General features: G+C 33.9%; 1 protein-coding gene across 15 annotated transcripts in view; it reads left to right on the forward strand.

Annotated features, from left to right (window-relative positions):
• ASPH (aspartate beta-hydroxylase) overlaps positions 1-13,299 on the forward strand; it is a 116,978-nt gene that overhangs the window by 18,034 nt on the left and 85,645 nt on the right. For 9 of the 15 annotated variants that reach the window (XM_054818629.1, XM_054818639.1, XM_054818638.1 and 6 more), the window contains 3 exons: positions 82-228; positions 1,011-1,055; positions 2,276-2,344. In XM_054818629.1, coding sequence (XP_054674604.1) covers positions 82-228; positions 1,011-1,055; positions 2,276-2,344 — 261 coding nt within the window. Of the gene's footprint in view, positions 1-81; positions 229-1,010; positions 1,056-2,275; positions 2,345-7,965; positions 10,822-13,299 lie in introns of those variants that run through there. The other 6 variants (XM_054818632.1, XM_054818635.1, XM_054818637.1 and 3 more) reach the window with 2 other exon arrangements.

Here is a 13,299-nt window from a genome sequence, read left to right on the forward strand (position 1 = left end):
ATGTATAATTATATCCTCAAACATAATTTTCTAACTCTTACGCAAATCCATTTTTCCTACTTGTTTGCCTTATTTTAACAGAGACTAAGCATGGAAGCAAGAATGGAAAGAAAGAAGGCCTCTCTGGAAGCTCATTTTTCACCTGGTTTATGGTAATAGCTTTGCTGGGAGTTTGGACATCAGTAGCAGTTGTCTGGTTTGAACTTGTAGATTATGAAGAAGTTCTAGGTAAGAATTTTAAATCTTAAGACGCTTGCAATAATTGTTATGATATGCATTAAAGGGAGGCCACTTTAAATTTCTAGATAGCTGATTTGACTACTGCAGTGCTTGCAAATGACCTACATGGTAAGAATAGACAACGTAGTTCAAAAAGTACATTTTAATGCTGAACTCTATTATGATGTTAAAAAGGGATTCTCATAAGACTGAAAAAGGTTATTAAAATACTGCATTTATTAAAGACTTGAAGAAATGTCCAAGGATAGATCTGGATTTCTTTGTAACATGTATACTGTAGTTCATTTGAAATGTCAGGTAAATATGTTTCAGTTAAATTGTTTCAATTTAAGCTTTCAGAAACTTGCAGAAGTGGTTGAAGGTGTGCAGCTAATGTTAAAACTCCTGTAATGGACTGTATTGCCTATAGAGTCAGGACAACTGACTGGTTGTCCTCTCATGAATGAGCTGTTGAATGACCTCAGTGTTAAGCTTATAACAGTGATAATTGTATCTCAATATGACAATGTTAAGATAGTATTGTTAATATAATATCTAAGGGTGAAAATCAATATCTCAAATTTCAAGGTGTATGTCCATAGGAAAGAGCTATTGTCCCTAATGTTGTAGGATCCAACAAGCACTTTTGCAACTGCTGGTTTACAAGCTTTATAAATCTATTGGTACCATGCTTTTTTGATCTGGACTGATTTTAAGAGAAACTTCGGGTTTGAAACTTAATTGGGTCTAGTGATGCAAATAATGTTTCTATATTTTTACCATGCATGCAGCCAAAGCAAAGGATTTCCGTTATAACTTGTCAGAGGTTCTGCAAGGTAGGATATTAGAGAAATAAGCTTGCTTTACAGTCCCTTGGCTAAGAATTTTGGTTTACTTATGTTTTTTTATTGTTTAGAGAATTACTATTCTACAACAACATGAAACTCGGTCATTTCTCATCTGTTTCATTCTGCATGGTTTTGAAGATGATACAATTCTTTTTGTTTCTAGAGAATTACATTTATTCCACCAGTCTGCCATGTTTAACCATAAACCGATAAAGATACTTTCTAATTGATTCCTTCTGTGCAATGCAGATGGCCTTATTTTTGTCTATTCTAGACCCAAGTCTGAACTTTCTAAGTACTGTATTTCATTTATTTTAACAACAATCAAGTTCTGCCTCCATTTAGAGAATGACCAGTGTAATAATAAACTGTCAAACTATAAGGACTTAAGAGTTCTTCTGCAAACAGTGTGCAGAGTTTCAATCCTATTAAAAGTTATGGCTGAACTTTATCAAAACTAATTAGATAGCTCGGTGATCCTAGGATGCTTCTAATCCTGGATACCAGGATTCTATGCTAAAACCTCTTTTTGAATAGAAACTGGGTTTTCCTTTTGCATATACTTAGTGCTGGTAGAGCTGCAGTTTCAAAAATAAAGGTGAGAAGTCTGATGTATTAGTCACCTATAAAAGGATGGACAACTTTTTTGTCTGCAGTGAATGTTATATAGTTGTTGATAAAAATTATGACTGTTTTTCCTTTGTCCAGCAGGTAGGTTGCTTACCTTCTATTGACTTAGCACTAAAAATTATATACTTATTTTTTCTGAGAATTTAGAATGGCAAGAAGCATATATTCAGAAAACAAATGGTGATTATTTAATTCCTGGTTTATTATTTCTTTTCTCTCAAACATGTTGAATGTTCCTTGTGAACTTAAATTTTGTTCTGAGAAAAACACATTCATGTAAAGCACATCACATAATTACAGATTAGTTTTAAATCTGTGAGCACCAAAACAAATGTATGGAAAAAAAGACTAACTTGTGTTTAGTCAAAGTCTAGGAAATGCAGAAAGGAACTTAAAATATTTGTAATATTTTGCAGGAAATTTAAAATGTGGTTAAGAGTGCAGTTAAATCATTTAAAAAACCAATAAAATATGATAACAACCTAGCATTGACGGTCAACCATTGCACATTGAAAAGACTGTGCTGGAAACAAACTGCCGAAACCCTAATTCTCTCTTCTTCCACTTTGCATTTCTAGGCAAGCTTGGGATATATGATGCTGATGGAGATGGAGATTTTGATGTGGAAGACGCTAAAGTATTGCTAGGCAAGTACAAAAACAGGTGGAATAATCTATATAATTCAGTTGTCATATTCATGTTTGATTTTTGTTTAATGTCAAAACAATATTTCTGGTTTTGCCTAATTGGAGAACTTAAATGGATTTAATTGTGGTGTGGTTTTTTCTTAATGCAATTTGTAGGATTGCGTGTGCAACTTGTTGTAGCAAGTTGTGTTCTTTTTCTCCTAATATAGCAACGTAAGTGGAAAGCATTTAATTATTTACAGCGTGATTTTGAAGTTAGGTGGCTGACTGATACTGCTGTGTTGACTATTGAAAGATGGTTGTTATTCTTAATAACTTTATCAGTTGCAGGTCTTAAGGTGCTTCAAGAGTTAAAACATTGTTTATGTTAACATGTTAAGCCAGGTCCATTTTAAAATGACTTCCAAAAAAGGCCTTTGTACTTCTTAGATGACTATTTGTTTAGCATATTTTTGTACTGCCTTTCCTCTGTTCTTGAGTGCTCCACAAGTTTTTTTTCTTTGCCCTTCAGAAAATCCTACATGACATGGATCTTTCTTCTTTTGCATTGAAACGCTCGTTTTAGGCTTCTGTTCCTTGTAGCTTGAGAGAATGTCTTTCTGCTCACCGTGTATCTTCAAAGAGAGATTTCAGTCACGAGACATGCTTTGTGATAGTGCCCTTCTACCTACATCTTATAGCAGTTAAAGCACTACCATCTTCAGCTTCACAGTCAAGCACTGGGTAGATACTTCTTGCATACCTGATGTCAGAAAGTTTACTTTTCTTTGATTTGTTCAAATGTAAACCTGTTCTGAGCACACAAACCTAGCAAGTTAAACAAAAGGGCAAAGTGGAATGTCTCAAACTAGGCAAAGTTATCAATAGTATATTAGGATGCTTGCTATTTGAAACTCATACTCCATAAGAAACAGTTTATCATAAGGTCATTTCCCTCCGCTTATGTTTGCAGAAATAAGCAAGTCTTTCGGGGGGGTTCATTTGTTTAATCCCTTAAAGAAAACCCATGCAATCAAAATTGCTGAACCAGTTTGCAATGGTGTGAATGTGAGAGGCACTCCAAAGAATCTCCACTGCTCTGAATGACTTCAGAGCTACAAATTGGGTGTTAATTATAAATGGTGAATAAGATAACACTTTGTATAGTTATAATCCTAATTTTTCTCTGTCTATTATGTAGTGTATAGAAAGTGTATATCAATCTTTTGTGGGTTGTATTAGTTGGATTCAGATTGCCAAGGTGGTAGCCGGAAACGTGCTGCTGGGTTGTTACTTCTCTGTTTTATGCAACTTGATATAGCTGGGAATTCTGCCAGTACATGACAGTGTTTCTATTATAAGCTTGTCTTATCACATATTTAAACCTTAGCCTTCAAATGTGACATTAAAAGGTCACAGATCAAAAGTTATTTTTATTATTTTTGAATGCTTGCTTAGAAATATGATTTCATCTAACTTAAGCTTAAGAATATTTTCTGCAGTACAAAGGAAATGGTAAATTTTGAAAAGTTACATCACATAAAAATTAGGAATATAAAAATATATTTTTTCTAATAACTAGCAAATAATATTAACTAAAGTTCCCAGTAAATTGTGCTTGTTTGTATTTAACATTTAATATGAGCTCAAAAATGAACACCACTATGCAGACTAAAATTATTTCATTGTTGCAAAAACTGGAAGATGAGATTTCTTTCTTGAGGAATTTGTCTTCCAGAATTAAGTCTTTGTAGTAAACAAAACCATATAGTAAGCCTGTAATCAACTGCATTAGGGTAACTTTCTAAATATTGAATGCATAGCTACTTTTATATTTTATTTGTGAGGATTTTGTTAGTAAATATGCTGTGTTTGAAGACTTGTTACTTTCTAGGATTTTTTGCTGGGTCAGACTACCATAATAGCAAGTGGTTTCTCTGCTAATTTAATATCGACTTAAAAAGAAGATACTACTGTTTGATGTTTAATGCTAGGAAGTCATATTTTTTCTTTTCTGTTCTTTAGTTATTACTAAACTGCTGTATATTGAAATTGTGACATGCACAGTTGTTTAATGTGGTCCACTTTCATAATATTTAGTTCTTGTTACAAATTTCAAGAATTAATTTGCGTATTAATGATAAATATATTTTTAAGTTAATTTAATTTTGATAAATGCTTTTAACAGCATGAGTTTATTTTATATTTCAAAGAATGGTTTGGTAGCTGATAACTTAGTAGTTTTCTGTACTACCTGGACACACCAAAATAAAAATTAAATGTTAATTCTTCTATTTTTTCTCTATATAAGGTATGATAGGGTCTATTCTTTTTATTTTTTGAAATCAGAGGAGGTTTGATGATTTTTATTTTTTTTCACAGGTATTGGTGAGGTTCTTTTTACTGAATTCCTTTTGGTAATGGGAAGGGAGGCTTCTTAATCTGCTCCTTTGAGGGCTGTTGTTACAGTAATTCTCTTCCCACTTTTTGTCCACTTCACTTTGTTCTTTGAAAGAAGTAATTCTTCTCAGGAGGAGTGTTACACCTCTGTACTTGCTTCAGCTCAGTACAGAGAAACGGTGACTTCAGTAGTATTACAAAAAATCCATATATAGGGAATACCAATGTCTTTTGTAATAGAATTTTTGGAGCTGAGCCATTTTTATGCTTAAGTCCTTTCTAACAAGCAACAATATCCTGAGAAATTCTACTTAAATGGCTACAGTAGTTAGTACAGTTTTGGAACAGCAGCTGTGGAAAGTCATCGATATATTGTTCTTGTGCATTTAGTTCAGAGTAGTCTGGCTATGCAGAAAACAGAGGGGGGGAAGCCTAGTGTATCAGCAAACAAAAACAGTAGAATCTAAGCTTCTGTAAACCAACTTTTTTTTCCCCTGGTTGACCTATAGTAGAAAAAGATGTTTGCAAGCAGTCGTACAAAGATTGCACGTTCTGAAAATCTGTGTTGAGATAATAGGAGTTAAAGAATGCTTTTGTATGATTCATACTCTTCTCTATTTTTCTCACATTCTACTGTATCACTTTCAAATATTAAAAGCTTGCATATGCTCATACTCATAAATGTTTGCAGGAGAAGAAAGGTTTTGTCTTGTTAAATGAGTGTAGGCAAGCCCTCCACCCCATTGGTTGTGGTAATGCTGTTGAATAGATAAAGATTTTGACTCCCTTGATCACTGTTTGATTTAAATTGTAATGTTTAACTACTTTATTTCAAGAAAAGTCTATTTCCTGTGAGTCACTGATTTAGCATGGTATGGCTGCCTGATTGGGCAGTTCCATTTTTGTCACCATTTTCAGGCACTTCTTACCATGCTTATGTGTGTTCTTCAGTACTTGATGTTTACTTTGAAAAGGAGTTCTTCTAGATTATATGGATGAATGAAGACCAAAAATAGTTTGAGGAGTATTTTTTTTATTTTAACTCTTTCTAAGAAAGAAAAAAAGATAAATATATGAAATGTTTCTTTCTGTAACTCAGGCTGAAGTGTCTTTGGTTTTGTTACTCTTGGATTCAAAGGCCATTATCTTGGATAGTTTTTGTAAAGAGTTGCAAAGAAAGGTTTTGGAGTCTTGTTTTTTGGTGTTTTTTTTATGGTAAAGACTATATGATGTATTCTTCCAGTTTCTATGGTTCCCTTTGGTGTCATAATGTTTTCAAAGAAAATATGCTGTGGTGCTTCATGTTATATTTTATAAAGATAGTTGCCCAAGAGTCTTATTCTTGACTTAGTGCAAGAACAGGGAAATCTAGATGGTTCTTTACATGCTTACAGAAATGCTACCTAAAGCCTGGGGTCTTTTGTGAGGGGTGTTTTGTTTTGATTTGTGGTGTGTTTGGTTTTTTTTAATGCCAGATTCTGACAGAATAGGATGATACAAATATTTATAATTCTGTGTTTATAACTTAGTTGGGGGTGATTTTGGTGGTTTTTTTTTTTTTTAAGATTCCGGTTTCCATTTTTAAATTGAGATTATATTCTGCAGTAAATATACTTACTTTGATTTATGTCTTTACATTTTGCTTGGTCCAAATTTTGAAAACAAATTAGAATAACTGACTACCGTGCATAAAGTTAAGTCTATAAAATTTAATTTTTATAGAACTAAGCCATGGAAGAAGTTGGAGAGGGATATTTATAATACCTTGATTGCCTCCTGGATTCAATCTGTCATTTTTAACCTTGGGGCTATCCAGTGAAAAATTAAAGAGAATGGCTGGTCACTCAAGTAAAGGTTCTGGACATCCAGGTACAAGGATGTGGAACATCATGGACTTGGAAGTTTCCTCAGAATTATCATTGATACTTTCACTATGTGCTGTAAGAAAAACATGTTGAAATGTGTTAAATGTCTCTGCCATGAACTCCTCTACCTTGAATGTTTCATTAACCTGCACCTAATATTGCTTTGTAGTCTGCATGTGCAACATGTTCACTTAATTTTATGTCTCAACAATCTGTCTTCACCCTTAGCCCACTTTTCTGCTTCTCTTTCCAACACAAACGAAGGTTTGTTCTGGTTAGAAGTGGGGGAAATTCCTCCCTCTCTCGCTTTAAAGCTTGGCAATAATTGACATTTGTCATTGCTTGGTCATTCTGTTGTACTTTTCCTAGAATGGAAAAGCTGAAATATTATTTAGTAATAACTGTAAAACAGTGGATTTTAGAAAAAAACAGGGCAGGGGGGAAAAGCATTAATCATGCCTTATTTGTATTTTGCAAACACCAATTAGATCAGTGGGTCTTGTCGCCCAAGGTAGCAACTCCTGGTATCAGAGAGTTTAGAAGTGACGAGCTCTTTGTTCACTGCTCTGACCATCTCTACTTCAGCTGTCATTAGCCTGCTTTAGATTTTCTGTGTAACAATACCTATGTCCTTTATATTGGATACTTATTTGTTTTTATCTAGTGTTCTGTATATCCTCAGGTTTGGAATTAATTCCTGAGGATCAATTATATCATTTAGAATGCATATCATAGAAAAAAATGATTGAGAAACATGTTAAAAACCCCAAACAAGCAAACAAACTGCAAAACAACCCTCCCCCCAACCCCACCCCCACAGCCCCCCAGCAATTAGTCCTCACTTCTAAGCAAAATCAAAATTCTGCATGGTAGAATAAATGTTATCCTTAACAGTATGTCTGTGGCGAGTTTGTTTAAATACGGTTTGCTTTTAAATGTTATTTTCAGCTATCAGTTGCAAGCTCTCAAATTTGAACATGATGATTATTTAAAAAAAAAAAAAGCAAATTGGATGATTTTCACTATTGGAGGATTACTTTTAAGGACTTGTCTAAAGGTAAATGCCATGGCAAGAAAACTGAATATAAGTGGACTTGGGTTTGGGAATAGGAAGAAGGGAAAGCAAAGCTGCCACCTTTTTTTTTTAAGATGTTGGCATAATATCGTGCATGTTTATTGTCCAAATTATAGTCTGTACTTGGAAAGATTCAACTTTCTTAACATCTTTCTATTTCCTAATTAGCATTCCTGTAACGACTGCTGTCTGTGACATGAGATGTCTTTCACAGATCCTCCTCTTACAGTTTCCTTTTTCCACCTAACTGCTGTCTCTTTTTTTTTTCCTTCCCTCTCTCTCTTTCCTCTATTCTTGTGTAGGCCTGACCAAAGATGGCAGTAATGAAAATATTGATTCCCTTGAGGAAGTCCTTAATATTTTAGCAGAGGAAAGCTCTGATTGGTTTTATGGCTTTCTCTCATTTCTCTATGATGTATTGACTCCTTTTGAAATACTAGAAGAAGAAGAGAGCGAAGCTGCAGATGATGTTGATGGTACGTCACAGAATGAAGGGGTTCAGGGAAAAAAGACTTGTGTTATTTTGGATTTGCAGAACCAGTGACTGAGAGACTAATTTGATTGGCTTTCGAAAATGTCCATGAAATCATCAGTGTTAATATAACAGGAATTGATGGCATTGAGGGGAAACTCCCAAATGGACGCTATAAAGATTAAACTAAAGTCAGCCATGCAATGTAGTTTCACTAGTTGAAAGCCTTTCAATGACTTTTCCATTTTTGTGCCAGGATGACAAATACTACGCAGTTGTGTAAATATGTAGAATAAAGCATGTATCTGCGGTTATGTAGTTGGTTTCTGTATGTGCTTCAATTTGCGCATTTTGTGCACGAAGCTTACAAAGCTAAGTGTAGTAACTTCTACTGTTAACATTATAACATTTGTCTTCCTAGCAAACGTTAACTGAAGCGTTTTGTAACAGCTTTGATTGTAACATATTCTAGCATGACTGTATTATGTAAATACATATTTATATGTTAATCCTCAATATAGACATGGCAATGATAATTCTCTTGTGAAATATAATTTTAATAAATAATTTATTTTGTGATTCACTGATTGCTCAGATAGATTCTTTTTACCTGTTCAAATAAAAGCACTTCATTTAAAAGTGCTTGAAATTTTTACAGAAACCTTTATTTCTAAGTTAACTAACATCTGTTGTATTCAGAACATCCAATGTCATTATATGGTTTATTCCCACTGATTTGTCTGTTTTGAAACTGAGTTTTCAGTCATTTTTTTAATATAACAATCACACCACAAGGGCTGTTCTAAATTTGTTTGTGGTTTAAGGTGGGCCTTTTATGGAAGTGGGAAGCTGTGATTATGTATTTCTAATGTAATACTGAATATATTAAAGACTAATTGGAAATTAGAATTTAATGTCTTCTATTGCTTGCTAAATTCAAGAACTTACATGCAGTTTTGCAAATTTTAATCTTTTTCCTGCGAAACTCTTCTATGACAGTTGTTCCCAAAATATTTTTCATGTATGTGAATTCTGTCTGCTATCATAAAGTTATTGGTATAGAAAGGGGAGTTTATGATTGTGTTCTGCAGTTTGTATCAGGTACTAAAAGCTGAAACTGAGCTGTCATTTTAATACATGAATAGTGCACCCAAGCAGATTATTATTTAAATTATATGACATTGTTATGATGCCTGCTATGCTTAAGTTTGTATCAGTTTCCCATATAAAGTTTATATTCAAGTTTTAACACTAGGGGATGCAGGCTGAAATTGTAACGTGTTTTTAGATTAAATGAGTTTTCACTTCTTTTGGCATGGCAGTTTTAAAGCAATTTAACATGCCTGTTTCAAAAAAACTTTCATTAAATCGTCCAACTCAGAGTTTGACTCAATCTTTAAAAAGTAATAAAAGAGAAAAAGTGTTAATGTTAAGCAAGTGAAGTGGTTTAAAACAAAAAAATGTTGACATGTTACTACTGCTGCTTAAGATTTACAAATGAAATAGAGCCACAAGAACGTTAGTCACATTTTCTTCCAAATATTTGAGGATTAGTATATAAGAAAGTCAATAACATGTAAATTTAATGGTTTTTAGGATGAGATAAATGAAGCAAAAAAAAAAAAAAAACCCACAAGAAAAAACCAACAAACCTGTACATTATGAAAATAAATGCTAGTGGATCTGTGGAATATTACTGAGAAGTTTCTTTGCAAGTGGGAGAAACTTGCAATCTGAGATGCAGGAAATGCTGGTTTGTTTTGTTTGGGATTTTTTTCCCTTTTAATTTTAGAAGCAGATTTGAATTAGAAATAAGAGTTTCATCATTATTGTGGGATAATATCTCTCAATATGAATTAGGAAAATTGTCATGGAACATTGAATTCCATTGTAGATGCTTCAGTAATGGAACTAGATAGCAGATGTTTTCCTCCTCTTTTTGGCTATGAGAATTCCATATCATGAAGTTTATAACAAATATTTAAAATACACATTGATAATCTGATGAAGTTTCAAGTGAAATGGAGATAGATTGCTTTAATCATGAGAAAGCTGCAGGCACTGAAATAGGGAATGGTTACATCAGTAAAAGTAAATTAGTTTAACTTGGGCTAATAGATGAAATGCAGGCTAAGAAAGTTCTGGTTTGATATCATGGAAGTTCCTTGTTGATTTTATTAAGTGTGTGGAATTCTACTCAAGAGCAGTTAATAGTGGGAATAAAGAATTTGTAGGAGAAAAAGAGATGGGGGGAGGGGAGGGCAGGGAAGAGAGAGGAAGGAAGGAGCTAGGAGAAATATTATCAGTAAATAACTTCATAGAATGTATAGTTTCCAGAATATAATTTTGGGGTTTTTTTCAGAAGTGTTCCCTCTTGCCTGGTGGTGTTCCTGTTGAAACTCTCACTAGTGCTGAGCAGAGCTGTCAAAGCGCTCCTCAAGTTTGGGACAGAAAAGTTTGATTTTAATGAGTTGCATTAATTGTGATCGCAAGCAGGACTTGGCTAGTAAGGGTGGTAAGAAGATTTAGATGAATCTTCAGTTATATCAGCATGGCAGTCTTTAAAAAAAACAAACAAACAAACAAAAACCCACCAAACAAATCCAAAACATTTTAACAGCAAAAAGGTTAAGCTGAGTATGATATGCAAATTAGCAAGGGACACTGAACTGTGTTTCATCTCTTGCTTCTGAGTCCACAAAGTGTTTGAAATTAGTTGAGGAAACTGAAACCCAAATTTACAGTTTGATTTGTGATGACTATCAGTTATATAAAATATAGTTAGTATATTAATGTTTTAAAAGAAGTCCAGACAACCTTTACAGTGGTTTTAAACTGTAGGTAGAAAGCTGTACCAGCTTTCCCTTCTGATGTTATTTTAGAATAATTATTTTAGAAGGCAAAGCTGCTTTCTACCTACAGTTTTTGGTTTGAGAATTTGAAATAGGAGCAAATTAGTAGCATACAATGTTTTTAATTAGGAAAAATATGTTATTTAAGTGGTAGGAACTTGCTACACTTTGTAGCTAGTAAAGAATGAAAACTTAGTGATTTTATATGAAATTGGACACAGAGCTTTCCTTAGCTACCTTCATATTCCTTACAGGTCACTTATATTAAATTTTACAGAGCTCCTGAAGTAGATGTCTGTGACTAAAGTTGTAGTCTTACAGTTTGGCCAGCACTTTTAGAAATATGTGGGATGTTTTGCTTTGGCATTTTCTCATGTTGGTAAATGTTTGATATTTTAACTGCCAGTCTTCAGCAGAAGTTTACGACCTTCAAACAAAATACTGCATTAACCTTTGTAACATAAGCTCTTGCTTGCTTTGTTGTGATACTAATGTAAAGAAATTGTAGGGAGGGGGAAGAACTTAGTACCCATGTATCTGAAATGACTGAGAATATATGGAAGGTTTGAACCCCAGATTTCTGTGACCATCTTCAACAATATTTAATTTGAAAGTAAGACACTGTTTTATATGGGGAGGGAAGAGGAATCACAATGCACATAATATATAGTATAACTTAGATTTGAATAGAATGAACAGAAAACTGTTTGCTTATCTGTTGAAATCTTTATTGTAACAACTTTTTGCCAGTACTCTTTCTTTTCCTCAAAAAATGAGCTTTTTTGAGAGCGTGTTCAGTCTTTCACTCTCAAAATTAGTTTCAAGGTCAGCAAAGAAGACGTAACCACCTGTGGTTTTTATTGTATGGTAATTTTGCATTATTAGTTAGTCTTCATTGACTGGCTTTAGGAGAAGTTGAGTTTTTACGACAGTTACTCATCTAGGTTATAGTTGGATGGAGGGGTAGAAGAAGAATGCATTGAAGCATTAGGAGGGATTTTGTTTTGTTTCATTTCACGGTCAGATGCAGGAAGGGAGCAACCTATGTTGTAAACATGATTTGATTAGTGTTTGAGAGCTGAGGAAAGCTGTTGTGTGCAGTTCAGTCATTTTGGGCAGATGAATCCTATTTTCCCTATTTGGTTGCCATCAGTTAAGCAGCTGTCATAATGATGGCACAGCAGCATGAAATACATTAAATGCTATCTGTTTTATAGTCAGTTAGGATGGATTCCTCAAGATGAGGCTGATAAAGACAAGACTTGCTTGTTGGTTTCTTATATGTTCTCATACAGGATGCAATATACGCATCTGTGACCTCAGAAAAGAAAATGCTTTTGGCCCCGTGTGGCCGATTTGAATTTTTCTTCTAATTTTAGAATTAAATAAGTGATTAAATAAGCAAGAGATATTAAAGCAACTTACTGAGAATGTATTGAGGGTATTTTAATTTTTTTATGCTAGCTGTATGAATTAAAGAAGCTCTCTTGCATTTGGGAGAGTTACAGGCTTTGGTATGCCCAGCAATCTGCATACAGGTAATGAGTTCAGTTTAAGATAAGTGGGTGCTAGCCTTCTGTGAGTGAGCTATTTTGTTTAGCAGAAGCCCTTGTGTATCCAATGTAGTTTATTATAAATGCAAACCAATAGTAGTAATTATGTGCAGGTGCATATGCAAACAATGGTAGCCTTTTCTAACTTACAGTTCTGGAGAAGGAAAACAGAAAGGAGAGGAAAAAAAGGTTGATAACTGTTTTGGCTTACGGATTTGTATTTCCTTTTTTTAATTTTGCAATTTTCACATCTTTTGCTAATTTTCTGTGTGGTGAAGGAGGTTTTTGATGAGACCTCATGAATTAAGGCAAAAGTCTCAACACAAGCCCTAATGTTTAAAGCTTGACACTTTCTGTTCTGTTACCCAGGCTTTGCACAAGTTGCAGGAGGGTGGCAAGTTCTGTCTGTCAGCTGCTTAGAGCTAACCTTGACAGTATGCTTTCTATGGTAAATGTGACGTAGCCTCTTCCTTTTTCACATGTAAGTGGATAAGCCACCTTGATTAGCTTATATTTGTTGCACGGTGCTGCAAGTTAAAAACCTTTGTGGTGGTAGATGTTGTGGTAAATTGATTAATAGGAATTTTTTCATGTGGCAAAGCCTTTTGTATAGCAAGGTTATTAAAGTTTTCAGTAGTATTAAATAATATAAAATTTACATATGCAAGAATAAACTTCAGGTTTCTCAATATATTGTTAAATATGAGTATGTTATCTGTCAACACCTGTGAAACTGCTCAAAAAGACTGAGTGCTTTGT

Source organism: Grus americana, chromosome 2, assembly GCF_028858705.1.
Source record: "Grus americana isolate bGruAme1 chromosome 2, bGruAme1.mat, whole genome shotgun sequence".
Taxonomy (NCBI): Eukaryota; Metazoa; Chordata; class Aves; order Gruiformes; family Gruidae; genus Grus; species Grus americana.